Here is a 23,585-nt window from a genome sequence, read left to right on the forward strand (position 1 = left end):
ATTTAACTGGTACTTATGGATATAAAGTGACTCTGAATCGATTTAAAGTATATCGCGCAACAAGTACGAATTTTGTCAAGTGACAAAATTGTAGCCAGAAATACAAACGAAGTGAGTGCTTTTACCATTCTAGTCTATAACAGACAAACCGTATAAGGTTCGTATAATGTTTTTTTTTTACGAATCAGTTACGTTTTTACGCACGATTTTCCCTGCAATCATAAATAATTGCTAATTGAATGCGATAAATTTACTTGTCGCAGACAAATGGTAATTTTATGGTATGGAAAATTCTTAATCTGCATGAGTTAAAAAAAAATCCCTACTAGTATTTATACAATCCGAAAAATTATTTGAAAAATATCCCTAAAAAAAAAAAACTTCGATTTTATGTTAGCTAGAAATAATCACAGAATAAACGAAATGTTTCTTGGCACAATATTCTTGCTTTAGTTTTTTTTATAAAAATAAGATAAGTCTGAATTGTTGCTTTAATTTTTATACTATTTTAATGTACCAGTTCTGTTGAAGGATTAATAATTTCAGCATCTTTAATATCAGCATCTTCCATATCTTTATCACCCCAACCCCAAATTTGATGTTCTAAATGGTGATTATGATTCAAATAATGTTGAACTTTAGCTTCGAGGTTATTATTATTATTATTATTTTCTTTAATCGCTTCGCTTTCAATTTTAGTTTCCGAATTTTCGATTTGTTTGCCATGATTAATGTGTGTTCCATCACCCGTACGATTTAAACGTTTCAATACCATCGATACGGGAACCGTTTTTAAATCGTAAGCCCAACCAATTTTTGCAAACATATCAATAAATGCTGTTGTGAAATTTGTACGATAATTACCTAATTCAGCCGCTTTGTAGTCCCATGGGAAGACGTGATGGTAATTGTGCCATCCTTCACCGAAGGCAAATACGGCAACTTTGACATTATCAGTGGGACTTATTGATCTAAAAGTTGGAAATTTGTTTGTTAGATTCTAATTTTTTTTTGAATAATAGAGCGTGAATCGAATTTTGATAATCAATTCGGAAAACTTTGGGAGAAACTCTTATAAAAAGTGTAAGAAAATACTTACTTATCGAAGGGTTTTGTTCCCCAAATATGTGCAGCACTATTTACCAGCCATGTTCCATTTAACGATAATGTGTATCGGGTAATTGCTGCCACATACCATGCAACATATGGATCCTCATTCCAGAAATAATATGGCACCCAAGCAGGAAAGAAGAAACATAAAAGTGGCATAATTACCAAATATGTCCTGTCAAAAAATAACATATTCATAAAAATTAATCCTCGAAAAAAAATCAATTTCTAAATTAATCTTACCGTTTTTGCCAAATAATAATTGGATCATTTTCTAAATCACTCATATCAACTGTTTTGCCTTTGGTTACAACATCTTTATGCTTTTTCACCATCAGCCAACCAATATGGGAGAAGAAAAATCCACGATTCGCATTATGTGGATCGGCATCTGTATCCGTAAATTTATGATGAACACGATGATCTCGTACCCACTCATATATGTGGTTTTGGAATGCCATCGTTTGTAGCATGCACAAAATTAAACGTAATGGCCATTTGGCTTTGTAGGCACGATGTGCCCATAATCGATGTGCTCCCGCTGTAATACCCATTCCGGCTAAATATGCGTAGAATATAGCTAAAAACAAAAATGAAGAGTTTTTATAAAAATTCTCAAGATATATTTATTAATCGGGCATAACGGAGTGAAAATAGAAATTTTGGTCCAGGGGGGATGCAAATCCAAAATTTTCGAGCCAAACATTTCATAAATTCCACTGTATTTTAGCATGAACGAATATTTAGCCAACTAAATCAATTCAGGCCTGAGGGGGGGGGGTTAGTTGCCCTGATCTTCCTTCTCCTTAGTACGCACATATATTGGAAGAAAATGTGAGTAGATTTGGAGGAACATACACTTTCGCACATCTGAAAGACTTCCTTGTCTAGGACACATTCGTATCTAGGACAGAATAACCAACCCCTAAAAGCGATGTATCAAGCGAAAATTGAGAAAAGGAAGTGTCGAAAAATACAGCGCAATTCTAGTAGTCATGTAGTGGGGATAGAACTTAAACAGGCGATGTGTTGTTTTTAGCGTTAGGTCAGAAAGCAAATTATCGGTTCGCCTAGAAAAAGATTATACGAGAATGTGGAGCTCACATTGAACTGTAATACCGAAAGATCAAGAAGAAGGTCCTTTTAAAATAGCAAATATCTAGTTGTAAGTTTCATACCCAAGTTTCGAGACCCTTTGGAGACACAAATAGTTGAAAAATCTTTTAAATTTGAGGCAGTCCCCATTCTTGTATCTACAAAAATATCTTTCGTCTTCAATTTCTAAAGAGCAAAAGCAGCTCCATTCGCTTATTCATTTTCGAATATGAAAGTTATTATTTGATAAAAACAGGCCTAGCCAAACATTTCTAGTTCCTAGAAAAGAGTAAAATAACTTCAGGGGTTCTTGATTATTATTTTACGAAAAAATAAACAGTCAAAGACCTCCTTTTCAGTAAGGTTTCGATTACGAAATTAGTAAAAGAGTTGGTGCTGAATTTTTTGCAGGCAGTGAACCTACAGAAAAGATACCTAATAAACCTGGAGATTCTTGACAACTATTAAATAACTAAAGCAAAGTTAGCTAAAAAACTGATGAAAAAATACTAAAAGAACACTTACCCCATAAATTTGTGTAACCTCTTGCCACTGTAAACATTAAATATAAGCCATAAAGTGAGGAAATATGTAAATATAAAAATGCAATAACATTTCGCCAAACAATTTTCCATTCATAATCTGGCCGGTATTTTCTTTGCACTACTGGTGTACTGGTATTGTTGCTACTACTGCTTGTAGACGGTTTAGAATATGATGTAGTTGTAGTCGAATCTGTAGAAATTTGTGGTAATGTGGTTGTGGCTGTCTTTCGTAATGTTGTTGTTGTGGAATCTTCTTGTCCAGTTGTGGTCGCTTCAGCAAGAAATATTGCTGTGCTACCAAGTAAGTTTGGTGCCATTATCTTGTTGTAAAAATATCTGAAAGTAAAAAAATCCTATTGTTAGATTTTTTCCCGTAAATCTTTTGAAAAATTTAGCGGTTATAGCACGTTTAACGCATTCAGTTGACATAGAAAATTAGACTGTAGCCAAATGAATTAAGAATTTGGATTATTCTGTTGATTTTATTACAAATTTAAATAAAAATTACTTGTTTAGCGGCAAGTTTTAATTTTACCAAAAAGTAGAAAATAATTTTTCATAGAACCACTCATAAATAACAATTGTAAGAGCTGAACAGTGGCTCATAAGAAAAATTATTTCCTACTTTTTACAACAATACAAACTTGTCCCTAAAAAAGTTTGTCCCAAACTTGAGAACTAGTTTACTCAAAATATTATTGGAAATTATTATAAATAACGCTTATGATATTCAAGAAATTTTCAGGTGTGGCTGATTTATTATTGTGTGATCTTTACTTCGTACATTTTTAATTTGAAATCATAACAAAACGGTATGAGATATCGATATGATTTTGTTTACAATAAAGATCATGAAATTATTATTTAAAAAATGATTTCATGTAAATGAACGCCTTTTAGAAGTCACAAAAATGCTATTATGTTTTTCAAAACATATGATGGATTTGCTCCCATTTCTTAGTTCGTAAAGCCATCTTTTACTCTCTGCAGTTTGCGATTGCTTAAGTTTTAAGGATGTAGGTACACCTTTCATGAAAAGTCAAAAATTAAAAAATATATATAAATTTTCAATTTTGATAGGGAATTATGTTAAGGACGATATAAAATGAAAAGTTAGAATACAATTTTTCGATATTTGGCGTAATGTTTAAAATATCGAAAATTGAAAATTTGGTTTAGATATTCAGCTTTTGATATTTCAAAAACCAAATATTGATATATTTTGCTCATATTTTTCGTCTAAATTCATGAAGTTCTAACAAAATTTATCATCAAAGTTAAAAATGCTTACTTTCTATTAAAAATATCTCGTTTTTTGAGATTTCTCGAGAGTAATAGATTAAAACTCAAACTTTAACATTAAATAATTAAGTAAAGTCATAGTGATCCCTCTGAAACTTCGATATTTGACTTATATTTCTTTCAACTACATATAAAAAAAGATCAAGCCTTAATCTATAAGTTGCTATCCGGGTACTTATTGTGGGATGTAATTATATTACATCCTTAAAAACTGAGTCAATGAAATTGATTTTGCCCAAAAAGATATATAAAATATTTAATTTTCTAAGCTCACATTTACCATTCAAGTCACATATGGATCAATTAAATCACTTAATAATTAAATCTAACATTTCTTATTAAATAAAATCAATTTTAAAATACACAAAAATCACTCAATTAAAAATCATAAAACACATTTTTTTTTTTAAATCACTTTACAATAAATATCGGAAGATATTTCAAAAAAAACTATTGCAATTTAAAAATAATAATTATAATTTTTTGTTATTTTAATGAATGTGTATACACATGAAAAATTTAATTAACAATAAAAAATGCATAACAAGCGATTTTATCTTTGTATTGTAAAAACGACACAAATGAAATGTTGACTTTGTAAAACAACCTTGATATCGTAAACCAAAATATTATTAAAATATGTTATTTTAAAATAATTAACAAAAAAAAATATGAAAAGAAATTCTTTTTTAAGTGTGTCGAATATCAGATTGAAAATGGTAAAGTAATTTGGGTTCCTATTAATTTAGCACGTAATCTCAGCCTCAGAGCCGAACGATACAGCATTAGCTGATTACAGATCAAAATACAGAAGGGATAATGGATTCGTTATACTCTCCGAGTGATTTGAATAGTTATCACTTTTTTTAGAATGATTAGAATAAAGGAAAATGTTAAATATTTGTAATCAATGTACACAAATAAAAAGTTAAAAAAATATAAAAACCCGACTGCGTTAAATAAAATCTGAAAAGAAAGAAACAAGTTCAGAAGTTTACATAGCGAATTTAAAGTGGTTCGGTTGTCTCGTGACTAGTCAAGTAATCAATTAGGCAATTTGTATGATGTAAAAGTACAAAAAAAATGCTCTATTAATAACGTAAACTAGGCAATTTGTATGACGTAAATGTAAAAAAATGGTTTAAAAATATCGTAAACTAGGCAATTTGTATGACGTAAATGTAAAAAAATGGTTTAAAAATATCGTGCAATTTGTATGATTGTAAAAGTAAAAAAAAAAAGATCTACAAATATCGTAAACTAGGCAATTTGTATGACGTAAATGTAATAAAATGATATAAAAATATCGTAAAAGCGTAAAAAATCCAATTTTTTTTTACGTTTTCCTTTTGGAAAGGTAAAGTTTCTTTGCATAAAGAGAATCTGTGATAAATTGTAAACATTATTGTGAGTTAAAAATCACAATTTTAAAGTGAAATAATTCAAAATTTTGATCCGAAAAAGGCTCCAAAACTGTGTTTAATGTGATCAAAAGACTTGAAATATAATTTTCCGTAGAATAAATGAACAATCACCGTTCTTGCTCAAAAAGCCGAACTACTATAATTTCATTTAAGTCGGTCCGCAGTAGTTTAACTTGTCCATAAACGATCATTCTTGGGCGCTCTAACAAAAATCAAATTCTTATTAGGGTTTTTTGGCTACAGATCACTGAAATTTATTTTTAATTTAATTCATGAGGAATTATTTCCGCAAGGAAAGTTCTAAGAAAACATTAACAAAAGTTTTTATGCTTACTTAGATTGTTCTCAATGGTATAATACGCTTTTTTTTTTAATCATCAATAAAATTAAAGCCAAAGGTTAAAACTCATAGTTTATTTTGTGAATTTCGAAGTGTTAAACTTCAGTTAACTTCGGTTAAACCTTGTTTTTAAGTCAGTTAAAAAAAAGAGCCTAAATGGTCGAGCGGTCTAAGGCGTTTGTCTTTGTCTGTTTGTCCATTTAGACTTAGGTTGCGGGTTCGAATCCAGGCAGCGGCAGTGTGAACAATTTTTAATTAATGGGAGTGCAGAATTGATCACATTGTCGTCGCTTGGATAAGAACGAAGAAACCGACTCCACCCACATCAAAATGTAATTGTAAATATGTTTGTAATTAAATAAATAAAGATTAACAAATAATGATGTGGGTGGCCTCTGCCTCTGTATTATTATTATTATTATAAGTCAGTAAAAGCATTAAATGTGAAGTGAAACTATAGCATGTCAAAGATTAAGATATTTCATCAATATTTCGAAAACCAAGACAGATAACGAATAATTTTAGTCTTATTTTTCGTCTACATTCAAGAAGTTACAACAAAATTCATGATCAAAGTTGAAAATAAGGTACAAAAAATTTCAACCACAATTCTAAACTCGCTTGCCGCTTGTACTACCTTAAATCGAGCATGAGTAACATGCTCATAACGCGAGTGTTGACGGGTTAAAGAAATTTCTTTTAAAAATATTCCAATTACTTGATTGAATTAAACTAACTAAAAAGACAACGAAATAAAATTAAAAAAATACAAACTTTGGGAAGAATTTGTTTTTTTATTTTTTTTTGATTCGAAGAGAAAGTTTTTTTTAAATCATTTTTTGTTGTTGTTGTTAAAAGAAATGTCTGAGAAATAAACAAAGACCACATTATACGTACTTAAAATAATGGAAAAAGTGATAGAAATTTTATTTATATAAAATTAGTTGCTTTGTAGCAAGGTAAACAAGAGTCAAGTCGACACAACTATAAAGTGAAACTTGATTTTATAATAAAATTGTTAATCATCTTTCAGATGCATTGACGTAGTTAGTGGAAGCAATTGAGATTTTCATTCAATCTTTTGGGAACGTCCTTAATTACTAAAAATAATAAAAAAACAAGTGAAAACAAACAATTGACTGAGTTAATTGTCGAAATACCATGCATAGACAGTGTTGATTACTCTATCACATTACACATACATACATGACACACATAAGTAACTGATATTCGAAGATAATACATACTATACACACCTAATTTGTGCCCTCACGGGTAAACAGTGATGTTTACGAAAAAATGTTTCAAAAAAAAGTTGTTGATTTTATGATAAGAAAGATTTTTTACATTTAAACTTTTATTCTATCTCTAACGGTTTACAAAATGTCAAGACCCAATTGATCTATGTTGCTCATTTACGAAGTCGACCTCACTTTTTACGTCCTGAGTACGCTGTAAAAATTCCAGCTTGATACCGTTTTTCGTTTTTGAGTTATTTTGTTGGCAGACAGACGGACTGATGGAAAATGGAGTAATTAGGTGATTTTATAAATACCTATACCAAAATTTTGTTCATAGCATCAATATTTTTAAGCGTTACAAACTTGGGACTAAACTTAGTATCCCTTGCATATTAAATATATGCATGGTATAAAAATCATATTTTGACTGTTTTTGTTGGACAATAATTTTCGTGAATTTTATATGTGTTTAATTAAGATATTTACAAAACTTTTCGTCAGACTTAATCTATAGATTCGAGATTTAATCTATAATAGTAGAAGCTTTTTACTTAACAACATGGTAAAATTCAAATATTTAGTGATTAATTACATGAAAGCCCTTTGCCTTCAGACTTAGTCAGGCAATTTTATTTTGTTTTCAATAATTTATTAAGATTTTAAAGAGTGCTGCCTACCCTTAGAAGAATCTGTAGCTACGTCAATGTTGAGAAGATGCATTGAATGTGTAGAGTCAGTTATTGAACCAACATTGTAAGTTTAAGATCAAGAACAATATCTCCTTGACAATGAACCTGCTTATAAAACCTTACGGCAAAGCAACAACGTATTCAACAAGATCTAGGTCATGGGCTTCTTGCTTCCTCATCATGTTTCTTGATCAATTCAATAATGATTTTTATATACAATGTACCAAATACTATTTATTACTCCCTTGTACAAAGTAAAGCATTGCAATAATTTATACATCCTTAATTAATCAGGCACAACGGGTTTATTTTTGTTTTCAATAACTGATAATAATTTAACTTTAATTTTTAATAGTTTTTTTTTTTAATTTCCACGAACTAGTTTTGAAGAAATCTATGAAAACATATCATCCATCGACCGTTTTACCATAATAGACGAATCATTTTAAATCAAAAAAGGCTTAAATGAAGAATTTTTATGTACCTCAACCTATTTGGCCAGTTTTTTTTTTTTTTAATGTAGAGGAAAGTCCATATATCAAATTCTACATCTAGCTGCTTGTCGCTAGAAAGTTTGGCTCTTGCTATGGGCCAAAAAAGCCCATTATTATAATCTATTTTTAAGGTGATTTTTGAAAATTTCAAAATATGCAACAAAATGGGAGAGAAACGTACATTTGGGGGTATTCAGGATCGCTGATCACTATTCTGAAGTCAGAATATCGATATACTCTCCCTTTCCTGGGATAATTTACCCCGTTGTTCCAAATTGAATATTTACAGAAAATTGCAGTGTAAGGATAACGAAGGGCGAAAATACCTAGAAAGGTGGAGGATATCCCCATTCTAACAACGGAATCGTGATCAGAGAACCCAAAAGCTCCCTTGTATACATTTTTGGCCCGCATTTTGTCGAATATTTACAGAATCCTGCTGTTTTGGAAAAGCGGGGGCGAATAACCCCAGAAGTGGGGAGTACATCTTCATTCTAACTTCGGAATCGTGATCAGTGACCCCAAAAACCCCCGAGCATACTTTGTTGATCCATTTTGTTGAATATTTACAGAATATTGAAATTTTGGGCCAGCAAAGTAAATAACCCCAAGAGGGGGAATTATTACGAAATTCTGATTTCGGAATAGTGATCAGAGACTCCGAAAACCCCCGACTATACGTTTTTGGCCAATATTTTCAAGGTTTTAAAATTTTCAAAAATCACTTCATAAATGGATTCTAATGATTTTCCTATATGGCCCATAGCAAAAACTAAAACTTTCTAGCGGCAAAGATGTAGATTCCGATATATGGACCTTCCTGATCATTTTTAAACAACAAACAGGCTCGATAGGTTGAGATACAAAAAAATTCTCTATGAAATGCTAAAATGACACGACTATAAAACCTATGTTCACTTTGCGAACTTTTGAAGTCATTTAGCCTTAATCCAACTTCATATAACAAAAAATATTAAAATTAACTTAGTGTTCGAACATTCTTACGTTCTTAAATTTAATATCTCGCTAAATTCTGTCCAAAATAAATTTTACAATAGTTTTAACATAGGAACTGCAAAAACCATGCTGGAACTACCTTAACTGAAGAATTACAAGGTAGTCTTGGGAAGGTATTCAGAATTCACATCATATTTTTATAGCAAGTCATTCACTTATTTTACTATAAAGTAAGTACATAATATCTTTAACAGTCTGTCTTATTGATAGATGCTAAATTTAGCGCAAAAAACTAATTAACCATTACAAAAAAAATAGAAGAAGTAGTTTTTTTTTTTGGGTAATACTTTTATTTTATTTAAAAACGGTACATTATTTGTTCTGAACAAATGTTATTTATTGTTTAATAAATTGTTTGTTTAAATATAAAAATGTTTTTTTTTTATATTTTTTTGTAGTAGCCCAAATTTCTATTTTGACATAATTTTTTTTTCTGTTTGAAGAGAACAAAAATGAAACATTTCACGTAATTTTTTACAGGGTATTTGAACGATTATTGTTCTGTTCGTGATCTGAAGTCAAGCCAAGTTTTAGTTCAACCACATTAAAATTTAGCCATAGTTAAAAGAATCACAATGTTTTTAGAAAATTGATAAAATCGATAAAATGTAAGATTTCTCGATTAATATCATTGAAATAGAAATATGTATAGCATTTAAGATGTACATGCTTACTTTTTCCGTCGACGAAGTGCTCGAATTAATTAAATTTCGATTTTTACCCAAATTTTGTATTATACCTGATGACTGATGCTATTATTGCTTTGAGTGAAAACACGTCGATTTAGATATCGAAGGGGAAGTTCAAAAATGATACTTAGATAATTTTAAGTTTCACCCCTTCGCCCCAACCCACCCCAACTTTGAAATTTCAAATGGCACCCCTTACCTTGTATATCATTTGAAAGGGCATGAAATTCTATATTCACTTAATAAAAAAAATGAAATCCATCGATTGGTTCTTAAAATAGGTTACACAGAAGATACTGGGAAATCAATTTTAAGAATCAATTGATCGATCGAACCAATAGTCTATTTTAAGAAGCAATCACCTGATTGAAGCTGACTGGCCGCCGTCCCGTTAGATACTTGGAAAAGAATAATCTTGTCACTAAATTAGCAACGAATTACATACATTATAAGAGTAAATTACGATTAGCTAATTCATACTGATGATGACTACATGGTAGTCGAAATATCTATTTACATAGTACGAAAAAGATCTAAAAAATTGGGGAAAAAATGCTAGAAATAGTTGCAATTGCTACCAGGATGGAAGCATTAAATTCTAAAAGATAGTTTTGTTTGATAGATATCGATTTAAACAAATTTTGCCTCAGATTTTTGTACAAATGACCTTTTAAGATATTTTTTATTAATAATTGTAACCAAACTCTTAAAAATTCTTTCGCTTTCTACAATGGAAAGTTTTTCGTTTGTGTATTTTTTTTAAGGGCGTCGTTGATCATAATGAAATAAGTGTAAATCGATCAAAAGATACAATCACTTTCCCCGCCAGAGGCTTCACAGATCAAATATAGGTAGTAGAGAATTTAAGATATTCTCGTAATAAAAAAATGTCAATGGATCTTCATAATTGAAGGTCACAAAATCATTATAAATTTCTCACCTCTTAATGAAATCAATAGCGACGAATCAAAAATTTTCCGAAACTCCGAATAGAGATATCATATTTTTACAACACTTTTACGATTTTTGTTTCAAACAAAAGTCACAAAATCAGAAATAATTAATCATGATTTTAAATTTAAAACAAATTTCAAAAATCGCCCCAATGCAAAGATCAAATTTTTGTTTTATAAATATGATTACGAAAAAAATGTTTTAAACAAAAGTTGTTTATTTATTTATAAGGAAAATTTTTTACATATAAACTTTTGTTATATCTCTAACGGTTTATAAGATGAGTCCTACGGACCCAAGATCCAATTGACCTATGATGCTCATTTTTTACGAACTCGAATTCACTTTTTACGTCCTGAGAACGCTGTAAAAATTTCAGCTCGATATCTTTTTTCGTTTTTGAGTTATCGTGTCCACAGACGGACGGACGGACAACCTTAAATGGACTAATTAGGTGATTTTATGAACACCTATACCAAAATTTTTTTCGTAGCATCAATATTTTTAAGCGTTACAAACTTGGGACTAAACTTAATATACTATGTATATTTCATATATACATGGTATAAAAATTAATTCAGACAAAATGCATTAAAAATGCATTTCCAATAAGTTTAAAAATAAAATAATTTAATTATGTAAATTTTATTACCGATTATATAAAAATTTCATCAAAACTAGTTCTTAGTTAAAATAAAATGTTATAATAGTAAATAGTTGATTAAAAAATTTTTTACTATGATTTAATTTAATGCAAAACGTGTGCGGTTTTTATAAATAACTTGTTTTTTCATAAATAGTAATCTTTAATAATATACCTAGCTAAACCTGTAATTAATTTCTCTTTCATTCATAAAAAAAAATTGTTTTAGTGAGATAAATCTTATGCGGTTATTAATTTATTAAAATTTTTTGTAGTAAATTTTTATGTAATTTTTTTTTACTACATAATTTATTCATTATATCTAATTTTCACGTAAATCAAAGAAATTGACATTAATTATTTTTAATTGTAAACATTTCAATTTAAAAAATTTTAATTTTTAGGGTCCGTGAAAATTGTTGTCAGTCGAAAACTTCAATAATAAGACAAGTTAAAATCACATAATTACGGTTTCTGATATCGAGGCAATTACTTTATTTTTAGAAAAGAATAGAAATTTATTTACATTAAAGTCTCTTCGATTATCATTGATGTTTTTAATATGATGCATATACAGTGTAAACTAAATTGACAAATATCTTGTCTAGTAATCTTAATTAAAGAGAATTGAAAAAAATATACTCGAACCAGGACTCGAAACTCGTAGCGTATTGAAAACAAGGATTTTTTAATCCAAGAAATTTTTTCTTGTATCAAGAATTTGAAAGGAAGACAAAAATATTCCTGAAGTTAGAAAAAAACCAAAGAAATTTATTTGCTAATTAAAGAGAATTGGAAAAAATACACTCGAACCTGGACTTCTTGGATTCATGTCAAGCGCCCTACCAATTAGGCTATTCGAGTTCTAGATACGAATGCAATGAGTTGAAAAAATTGCTTTCGTATCTAGAACTCGAATAGTCTAATTGGTAGGGCGCTTGACATGAATCCAAGAAGTTCGGGTTCGAGTATATTTTCTCCAATTCTCTTTAATTAGAAAATAAATTTCTTTGGTTTTTTTCTTACTTCAGGAATATTTTTGTCTTCTTTTCAAATTCTTGATACAAGAAAAAATTTCTTGCATCAAAAAATCCTTGTTTTCAATACGCTACGACTTTATTTGAACGCTCGCCGGATGAGAAGAGTTAAAAATTAACTTGAATCATAAATTTCTCGATAAATGGTGTAAGATAATAATGCACTTATACATTTTTTTTTTTTTTTTGATATATTTTGGGTTTTTCCCTACTTTTTCTGTAAAATTTATCAATAATAAATGTACCCAAAATTCGGATATTTATGTATTATTTATATATTTTTATTATATTATTTAATCAATTACAGAAACTAGTTTTTTTAATCTAAAAACTTGCATTATTTGATTATATTCATTTTAAAAATTATTTAATGGTAAAATTTTATTTAAATTCTAAAAATTTAATTAAATTGAAATGATTCAAGTTCTTTTATATTCATTTAAAAACCTTATGAATATAAGTGCTGATGATGATAGCTTTGTAATCAAAATGTCTTACGAAAAAAAAAAGTTTTAATAGTTTATCGATCGACTGTTTTATCCATTTAAAAACAAATTATAAATATGATCTGATGATGATATCTTTATAATCGAAATGCCGTACGAAAAAGCGTTTTTTTTTAATATAGTTTATCGATTAATTTTTTATTCAAATCATTTTTTTTGTTGTTAGAAAAAATTAATTATTTTAATGTAAAAAAGCATGAATTTTTCTTAATTGAAGTTATAAAATTGGTCCATTTAATCCTAATTAGAATAGAAAATAGAAAGAAAAAATGAAACCTCGAAAAAATTAAAAAATTTTCTAAAAAAACATCCAAGCAAAGATTTTTCTTAAAAAAATTAATTTAAAAAATATGTACTTACAATTTTGTTTCTGAGTAATTCCAATAATAAATAAAATTATCCAAAAAATGAGTTAGGAAAATATGCAAAAATTCAAAAATATTCACTAAAAAAATATCACTTAATACAACTTAAAAATTTAAAATATATTATAAATATTAAAATATTTTTATAAATAATAAAATATAAAATTTTAGTCTTTTTTTTGTTTTGTTTATTTAATTTGTTCTCACTTATTTCAAAGTTTCATATCGTTTAAAGTAAATTTTCAAAATTCAGTATACTTTATAAAGTTGAAGATATTCTTCTTTTATAATTTTATTTATTTATATTGTTCGCTTTAATCATATACAGGTATATTAATTGTCATGAATGTGTAATGTTCAACAACCTCTGTCCATTAATAAAAATACAAAAAACTTCTTCGGTATAAAATTTGCCACCGATAGAATTATCAACAAGATTATAAAATAATTTCAGATACCTGTATATTCGCGAAAAAACCTGTACTGGGTGGACCTGACTGGATGGCAGACATCATGTTCAGACATCAGATTGGACCCAGTTCTTCGGCTTGCTTTAATTGTCAATTTAGATTCTAAAAGGTAAGGGATAGAATAATACTTTAAATTAGAAAGTTGATGCTCATAAAAAAACTAACACTTTTTCGGACTTAAAAAGAGGTCATTATTGCATACAATCGAAAGAAAATACGCTAGCTATGGAAAAAGTTGTAGATTGCAGTTATCAAGAGCCATAAGGACCATTCGTCTGTGTTAAAAACTTTTAAGTCCAGGTAAATTTTCAAGATCGTTTTTAAATGACCTTGGAACTAGAATTCCAAGGTCAAAGTCATAAATATTTCAAATATTTTCATACACTCACATTTTTGGAGACGTCCTTAAGGAGACATGCAAGGATTGGATAATACTAGGGATTTCAATAAAACTTTATAAATACAATTTTTGATTAACAAAGTTTCTAAAACTCACAAAAAATTCTTAGGTCACCGGGTTTTTTAATATTATTTTATCGTTAAGTTGGTTGAAAAAATGATAAATCACATAACTTTTCTTTTTCAATTGGATATTTCTATATCAAAAAATCTAGAGAGTGTGATAAAAAACTATCTAAAATATTTAGACAATCTTTTAGTTTACAATAATACCATAAAAATATAAGATTGTCGATGATATAACAGCAAAAATTTAATTCAAATATGAGTTCATCGAAGATCCATCATTTGATGAACAGAGATGACTATAGTTAGAGTATTAATGATTGAAGAGCGATATCTATATTATCAAATTTATAAGCATCACTTGCACACAATATATTATATATTTTTGTAGTTGCGTGGTATTGTAAAACTAAAAATAACTCATTACTGGACTACAAATAAATCACAGCTTTTTTTCAATACTGTAGGTTTTCATTTTTTCAATCACCTCAAGCTTTCGTTTTAAAAGAGGAATTCTGGGTTTGATTTTTAACGGGGAATAACGAGCTTGCACAAACATTTAAAAAATGTAAATTTTTTGATTATTTGTTCAATTGTTTTTTATGGGTCATTGTGTCCTAGATTAAAATTGATTAAAAATTTATTTATTCATTAGAATTAACAAATTAATAAAAAAAAAAAGTTCACAATATCGTACTATATTTATAACAATTCTATTAATTGTACAATAATTAATTAATTAGTAATAATTTAAATTATTAATAAATTTTAATTAATTCTTAAGCATTTCGTAAGTGATGCCATTATGAACTTAGACTTTTGTATAGTGCTCTTACAAACAATACAAAATATTAATTCAATTATTAAATTATTACATACATTTTATTGAATTACTATTATTATTAAAGTGATTTCAGAGCCATTGATCTTTTAACCCGTCAGCACTTGCTATCGGAACATTTTCCTTACGCTCGATTTAAAACATAAATAACTTTTGCTTTTCAAATGGTACATGTGGTCGAAACTTTTACTACCTTCATATATTTTTATTTATTTTCTAATTATAAATTTTTCATATTCTTTCAACTTTTCTACAGTTTAAAAGTCCATCCGAAATTGTGAGAATTTCTCTCATCACAAGAATAAAAGTGTAAGGAAAAACGTTAATTTCGAAAATTTTCGAAGTCGTACTCAGTAAATAAAAAAAAATTTTGATAACAATATGGTGAAGTAAAAATTAATTTAATTATTTACATTATTTCTCTGCTATAAAATTTATACTCTCAAATATCATTCAATTATCACGTTATCAAACTATTTTTAATTAGCCAGTGCATTATGTAGAGGTTATGATTTTCAAATGTGCAGAACGGTTGATGCGAGTGCTGACGGGTAAAGTTAGACCGTACCACCACTCATGTCCCTCTCTTTTTTTTTAATTTTAAATACACTTAAAAGCTCTCTTGGTAAAAACGTAAATGATAGTCTTTCAATAACGCTCGAAATATTTTCATAGTACGAAATTAAAAAATTTGACGTCAAGAAAAACTATTTTTAGTAGGCTGAGAATATTGTTGCGTAAATTCCAAAAGTTTTCTAAAATATTAAATCAAATTTTCGTGAATAACAGATTCTCTTTGCGGTCCTTCAAAAATTTATGGATTAGTTCGAAAATTCTAACACATTCTAGACTTTGAAACAAAATAGTATTTGTAGGTCAGTATTATTTCAACCACAAAATGCCAGTAAACTCCTCAAAAAAAGGTTTCAAAAAAGTGTCAAAAATTTTTACCAAAACCAGTGAAAACAAACAATTGACTGAGTTATTTGTTGAAATACCCTGTTCAGAAAATGTTGAATGTCAGTACTTGCATTATTTTTAATAAATTAGAAAAATTTAAGAAACCAACACAATTTTGGTGGACTTTCCGCTGCCAATTGTTTGAAGCTACTTGCAAATTTTCAACTACCAATTTTTTATAATTTTAGGGAAAATGAACAGGACAAGGTTTTGCCCTAATTTGCACCCGCACGGGTAAACAGCGATATTACTAAAAAATGTTTCAAACAAAAGTTGTTTATTTTTTTTATAAGGAATGTCTTTTACATTTAAACTTTTGTTCTACCTCTAACGATTTACATGATAGATCCTATAAACCAAAGATTCAATTGACGTACATTTATGAGCTCAAACTCAGTTTTCGAACACGCTGTAAAACTTTCAGTCCTATTTTCTTTTTTGAGTGATCGTGTCAACGGATAGAGAACAAACGACTAGACAAATGGAAATATGGGCTAATAAGGTGATTTTATGAACACCTGTAGCAAAATTTTGTTCGTATCATCAATTTTTCTAGGCGTTACAAACTTTAAACTATACTTTAAATATACGGGGTATCCTTATTAATCTAACGAACATACACGAAAATTTTCGAAATTAATGTTTTTTCCTTACACTTTTACTCTTGTGATGAGAGAAATTCTCACAATTTCGGATGGACTTTTAAACTGTAGAAAAGTTGAAAGAATATGATGAAAGAAAAGTGAAAAAGAGTCATAATTTTTCAACTAGTTACCGTCCAAATTACAACATAATTTTATAATCATGGCTCATAATATTCTCAATAAAATCAATAGAAATCTTCCATGCATTCACAATTGATTACACTGTAAAATAGGTTTTTTAAATAATAATTAACATTAAAAGTAAGAGATAAACAAATATAAAACCTTTAAAATTCTTATATAGCTTTCTTTATTTATTGAGTGTGTGTGAAATTCGATTTTAACTTGATAAAATAAGTATATTTCTTGTATAATATTAAAAAGAGATGTAAGTACTTTAATGCTACTTTATTCATTCATTATAGTGTAGACCTACTTATTATTTTTGTATTGGTAAAGAAATATCTGGTATCTGGTATCCCCTTCTCTGATAGCCAAACCAATATATTCCATCCGTAATAACATGTTGGTAATGAATTGTTTTCAAGTGGCCTAGCTAGGTATGTTTGTTGTTGGTACATGACAATGGTATTTTTTTTTTATTTCATTGCCAAGATCAATCTTTATTTGGAATTTTTACTTTCCAGCTATAATCAGGAAGATATATTGACTGCCTTCAGCTGCTAGGTACTACAAGCAAATTGGATATAGGGAATATTCATGATTTTTTGCTCATTGATTATAGCAAAAAAAGACGGAAAAAAGGAATCAAACTTATTGTATCGTAATTATAGGATTCCAAGGAATATCTAGCCAACTTAACCTAGTCGTAGGTTAAGTTTCAGCGAGAACACGAACCCCAGATTTTCTTGAAATGGTTAATTTGACTTTTACATGTTACCTAGTGGGCATTTTTGGTCGCTGAATACGAATCTAATGTCAGAGAATTTTAGTTTGCTGTTTTTGTGCCAAAAAGTAAAACTTTTGTTAAAAATGTGTAATATGGCATCAATACGTGACAGAATCTGTGTAATTTGACATCGAATACGCATTCAATGATCAAAATTACCTAGAAGATGACAATTTTAAGCCAAAATAAGCATTCCAAAAAAAAAATTTGGGCTAGATTTGTTCTCGGTGAGTATTTCTTTGTAGACCCAATAGTTTCCGAGATAAAGCCTTTCAAATTTCATCATTTTTGAGAACATTTTTTTCAATATTATGTCGTTCTGTATTAAAATTTCGGCTTTTTTGTCAGAGTAACGAGGAAGTACGAAGAATCAGAGTAAAAATTCGTTCAGAACGGCAGACTATTGCAAAAAATTACGAAGCTCGAAGGTTTAAATATGAGTTTTTTTTTTTTGTTAAAGTCGATATTTCACGATATGACATCACGACGTACCAAACAATCATTTTTGTGAATTCAAGCTATAAGCTTGATATTGTTTACGCAGCGTTTCAAATGGCGTGACTTAATACTTTCAAAATACATCTGATTGGTGTTTGCTGCCACGTAATCCAATGCATAATTTTACTAAAATTATTTTCTATAATAATAATCCTTATTTTTTATAAAAAATAATTTTCTGTTTTAATCATTAGAAACTTTTATCCAACAAAATTATTCGTAGTGGATAAAAGCCTATTGTCTATTTTCGTTAACTGACCGCAGCATAGTCAAGCTAAAAAAATATACTTTTAGTCGTTACGATTTGTGTAAAAAGTAATGAATTTTATGGAAAAAACTATAAAATTAAGAAAATATTTAAAACTAATATTTAAATAAAGGTTTGTCACTGTATAAATTAACAGATTTTTTTACTTCGCTGTTTTTTTCTTTCAAAAACGAAAGGTTATTTCTAAATTGAACTTTTTTTTCTCTAAACAATTGGATATTATGTAATATAAGTAAAAACTTTTATTAATGCGGAATTTAGAATTAGAATTCATGTATCATTAAAATGTATACTAACACCCATAAAAACTGAAATAACAATAATAAAAAAAATCATCATATTTCAAGTAAAATTTTTACAGGAATGTAGTACGATCTAGTATTATAACGACGGAATTTATGAACTTGGTTTAACAAAATTCGCTAAGCTAACGCAGCTCTTGCGTTGTGGATTATCAAGTGTTAATTTTCATTGTCTAATTGTTCGATTAAAAAAATTTCGACAAACGGTATTCTGTCGGTCTGATCCTATCCAATTGGCACTACCATTCGGGGTGGGTATGTTGTTAACTCACCCACGATCAATTAAAGAACACTTTTGACAATATAAGGAGTAAGCAATTTTTATAAGACAATTCATTTATAAAATTGAACAGTATTGTTGTAAATTACTATGGTTTTTTAATACCTATCTACCTATTTAGCGAAACAAAGTTTTAGTACTGTAAAATGATTTTCCGAACAATCGCAGTCACGTTTTAGACTGATTTATCTAGAATTTGCCATTTCCAGTATACCGAATGGACGTATTTTATTACCAAATTTGTCCTTGATTACAATTCTAAATGCATGACCGTAAAAGGTCAGTGTCGATCAAAAAATATATATATATATAAAACTTAAGAAGTGTAGCAGCATATATGAAATAAATTATTCAAACGCAATTAAAATTGATTAGTTTCATTTACTGTTTTTCTTAATAAGAAATTATACAGAATAATTCGAGGAAACTTCTGGAAAATAATTTTTATTAGTCTTTCGACAGTCTGGCTATGATAATTTGAATGTCTCATCTTCTCTGTCACTGCCCAGGCCTTGTCATGTGGAGATGGACTTATTGAGTCAGCCTCTCTTTGACGACCTCTCCAACCTGGAGTCCGTCGACGTCAAAGCTCTCCTGCTGTTCTTAAACAGATCCAAATGGTTCATGGAGTAGTGTCGGGGATGTGCCAACCCTTTTTTGGTATCACAACGGACCCTATGATTTATGTGTGTCCCACCCCAGGACATCCACTCTAACCTAACCTTACCTAACATAATACTATTCATAACATAGGTCAAATGTAGTGTCAGTCACATACGATATCATCCATAATCTTCGGCCGATAAAAGTGATAAAAGAGGAAAATAATATGTTTATAAATAAATTTAAAAATTGATGAAAAAAAAAAAAAACATACGTATATATCTGTATGAGACCTACGTGACAAAATTTGAATAAAAATATTCATTAATTTTTAAAATGTCTGGAAGGTATAAAATTATTTAGTTAATTAAATTACTAATGTAAAATTATTACAATATTTATACCATTTAAGAATCAATTAAAAAGATATATTCAAATCAGAAATGTAAAATTAATTACCAAATTTTTAAGGGTCACAGACTCAACACAAGCTAAGCTCTTCTGAAAATTGAAAATACCAAAGAACTTAAATTCTAAACAAATTTTTTAAGAATGAAATGGACTGGGATATACAGAATTCTTTTTCCCAATTTTTTTGGAAATTATCCATGTTGAATAAATTACAGAGAATTTTATAAATATTCAAAAATTTTGGATCATTAGTTAAAACCAAAATTTGTGTGACAAATGGAAACTTTTTTCTTTTTTGGTTTTGGAAATTTATTTTAATCATCATCTCTAGTTCTACACTCTTGATTCCATGTGCGGGTGGATGAAATAAAGAATTTTAATAACCCATCAGCACTCACTTTAAGAGCATTTTGCTTATGCTCGGTTTAAAAAATTGATTTTATTAATTGGGTCAAGCTTGGGTCAAACAATGTATTGTTTTTTTCGCTACTGTTCACCTATGTGCTCAATTTCGGATTCAGGGTCATACTTTATTGAAACCTGTTAAAGATAGGTTTAATTTAACCATAAATTTGAAAAGTACGACCCAATTTTAGTAGAATATCATACTTGGTTGATCAAAATTGAGTATATTTTGAATGTGAGAGAGCAAAATTAAATTTTTTTTTATTTTGATGACGTCATTAAGTTTAAAAAATTAATTTTATTGATAGCACAGCCCAATTTTATCGGATCTGGATGAAATTTTTTTTAAAACCCACTTTGTTTGGGTCAAACTTTTCATGTGTGATGTTAGTTTTTCGCTACTATTCACCTTTGTGCCCAAATTTGGATTCAGGGCCATACTTTCTTCAAACCTGTTATAGATAGGTTTAATTTGACCATAAATTTGAAAAGTATGACCCAAATTTAGTAGAATTCCATACTTGATTGATTAAAATTGGATATATTTTAGATGTGATAGAGCAAAATTAAAATTTTTGGATTCTGATGACGCCATTCTGTTTAAAAAATTGATTTTATTGATAGCACAGCCAAATTTTATCGGATCTGGATGGATTTTTTTTTTGAAACTCCTAAGTTTGGGTCAAATAGTGTCCCACGCAAGGGCTTAAAACTTCAGAACCCAACCCATTCTTCTATACTCGACAAACTCAAACCAACTAACCAGTGATTTTAGTAGACAAAAAGAAGCCTGCATCCACAAAAAAATTTCTATAAGTACCGCACAAAGTAACATAATGCGCTGTACTATAAGACAGACGAAAAAAAGTTTTCTTTAATAATGAAAGTTTTTAAATTAGGTTGAATAGCCTTGAACCTTTTTTTATATATGCATTTGTAATTATAAGTATATGTATATAAATAATAATTTTATGAGTTAGAAGAAATACAGCATCTGCTAGAATGAACTGTATACTCTACCATACGGGCGAAGCGTTGGAGGAATAATTTGGCTTATTATATAACCCAAAAATCACTGACGAATGATAGTATATTGATGGGTATGGGGTATGGGTATGGAGGTTAGCGGGCCATGCTCGAGCATCGTGCCTCGAAGCAATGGTTCAGAGCACCTAGCCAAATAGACCCTTGTACTCTATCCCCGCTGCGCTTTTCAGTGGCTATTATAACCAACTGATGTACTGAAACCCAGAATCTGCCTTGCGCTGAGTTTCCTAATTTCTTCTGGTTCGACTATGGCCGGACCAAACCATTTCCTTCGCTGCTGTATGAGCGCCGGGCAGTAACAGAGAAAGTGGATCGATGTTTCTTCTGAATTTTCTCCGCATCTGTTACACGCGGGAGATTGTCTTTTTCCAATCTGATGTTGGAACTTGTTCAGGTTATCAAGCTTCTCAAAAAACGTCGATTGTTTAAAAAACTGAAAATACACTTAATACGCCAGATTTTGTTCACTTATTGATTTCATTTCTTGTGCTCTGTAGATATATTTTGATACACCGTTGCTTCTTGATCACCCAGTAAATTAAAATACATATTTACAATCGTTAATATTTTACTTTTTCTTATTTTTTCCTATATTTTTTTTTTATTTTTGGTATTTTGATAAAATCGAAAGTAGGTAAAATGCCGCATAGAAAATAAATAAATACACATTTTTTCATTGTCAATCAATAGAGATTGTTTTAATTAATCCTAGAAACACAACACTTCAGCGTCTCTAATAGGTACGATATCTATTATTATTATTATTTTAAGTTTTTCTTTTATTTTTAGATTGGTTTTATTATAAAATTGAAAGTTTTTACATTAGACCAAGAGCCAGAAAATAGACGGTGCTTAAATCGTACCACTCCGTTTTGCTCCGAAATCCGATAATTCAAGATAATAAATCGGTAATCTAGAAAAACAAATTTCAGTTTTATACGGCGATTAACTCATAGTTTAAAAAAATAAACTAGTGAAAATTATAAAATTTAAACCCCCCCCCCCAAATTTTTCGGGTACAGGACCCTAAACTAGCACATAAATCATAGCTAAGAACACTCTGCTTTAAATTACCTTTTTCCTTGAAGCATTTTCGAAACTGAGCCGAAAATGAAGATCATCGTCAATTTTTCAACAACATCGTCAACAAAAAAAATCAAAATCGGTTCATCCGTTTAGGCGCTACGATGCCACAGACAGCCAGACACGCACACACACATAGCGGTCAAACTTACAGCATTCTGTTTTAAAATATAAAATGTAAAAATTTTGATCCCTAGTTTTACAATCACCAAAAAGGGAAGAACTTCAATGCACGATCTCAATTTTCAAGGCCTGGCTCTTAGTATACGTAACAGGTAAAGGTATACAGAAGCTATTTACGAAACCACATATTGCCGTAATTATTACCCCAGAGACAGGTGATTAACTTTAATATGAAATGTAATTGAAGCAATTTTTAATAAAGGACTTTTTTGCACTTTCAATGTTGTAATTGAAAGTGTATAAAACATAATTACATCAATATAATCGTGTTTTAAACGACAGATTGACACATCTAATTATACGAACTAATGCCTACCTATAAGCATATAATCTAATGTAATTAAAGATTTTTTTTTTGCATTTTTTCCAAGTTTTTCTTTGGGACGCTAATTGACAGTAGAAAGTTGAAAAATAATAAAAATTAATTGTGCACTATTGAAAAATGCTTGAGGTTTGAACAAGTAAAAAACGAATTGTTAGTAATAGCGAAAAAATTCGATATCTAGACAGTAGGTTAGGTTAGGTTAGAGTGACTGTCCTGGGGTGGGATACACTTAGACCATAGGCTCCGTTGTGATACCGAAAAAGGGTTGGCCCATCCCTGGCCACTACTTCATGAACCAATTAGAGCTGTTTTAGAACAGCAGGAGTGCTTTGACGTCGACGGACTTTAGGTCGAAGAGGTCGTCAAAGAGAGTCTGGCTCAAGTAAGTCCATCTCCTCATGACAAGAGCTGGGCAGTGCCAGAAAAGATGAGACATTGT

General features: G+C 29.3%; 1 protein-coding gene across 3 annotated transcripts; it reads right to left on the reverse strand.

Moving 5' to 3' along the window:
• Positions 1-486: 486 nt before the first annotated feature.
• Positions 487-13,490, reverse strand: LOC123291064 (acyl-CoA Delta-9 desaturase-like). Of its 3 annotated transcripts, none has more exons than XM_044871505.1 (5): positions 13,447-13,490; positions 2,731-3,086; positions 1,354-1,690; positions 1,100-1,285; positions 487-971 (listed from the first exon to the last, which is right to left on the reverse strand). In XM_044871505.1, the coding sequence occupies exons 2-5, from the start codon at positions 3,065-3,067 to the stop codon at positions 509-511; spliced, it is 1,323 nt and encodes a 440-aa protein (XP_044727440.1). In that variant the 5' UTR covers positions 3,068-3,086; positions 13,447-13,490; the 3' UTR covers positions 487-508. The 3 variants fall into 3 exon arrangements, with proteins under 3 accessions (XP_044727440.1, XP_044727438.1, XP_044727439.1); XM_044871503.1 differs by lacking the exon at positions 13,447-13,490 and adding an exon at positions 4,333-4,462; XM_044871504.1 differs by lacking the exon at positions 13,447-13,490 and adding an exon at positions 4,327-4,404.
• Between the last annotated feature and the right edge of the window lie 10,095 nt (positions 13,491-23,585).

The sequence above is a fragment of the Chrysoperla carnea genome, chromosome 1 (assembly GCF_905475395.1).
Source record: "Chrysoperla carnea chromosome 1, inChrCarn1.1, whole genome shotgun sequence".
Taxonomy (NCBI): Eukaryota; Metazoa; Arthropoda; class Insecta; order Neuroptera; family Chrysopidae; genus Chrysoperla; species Chrysoperla carnea.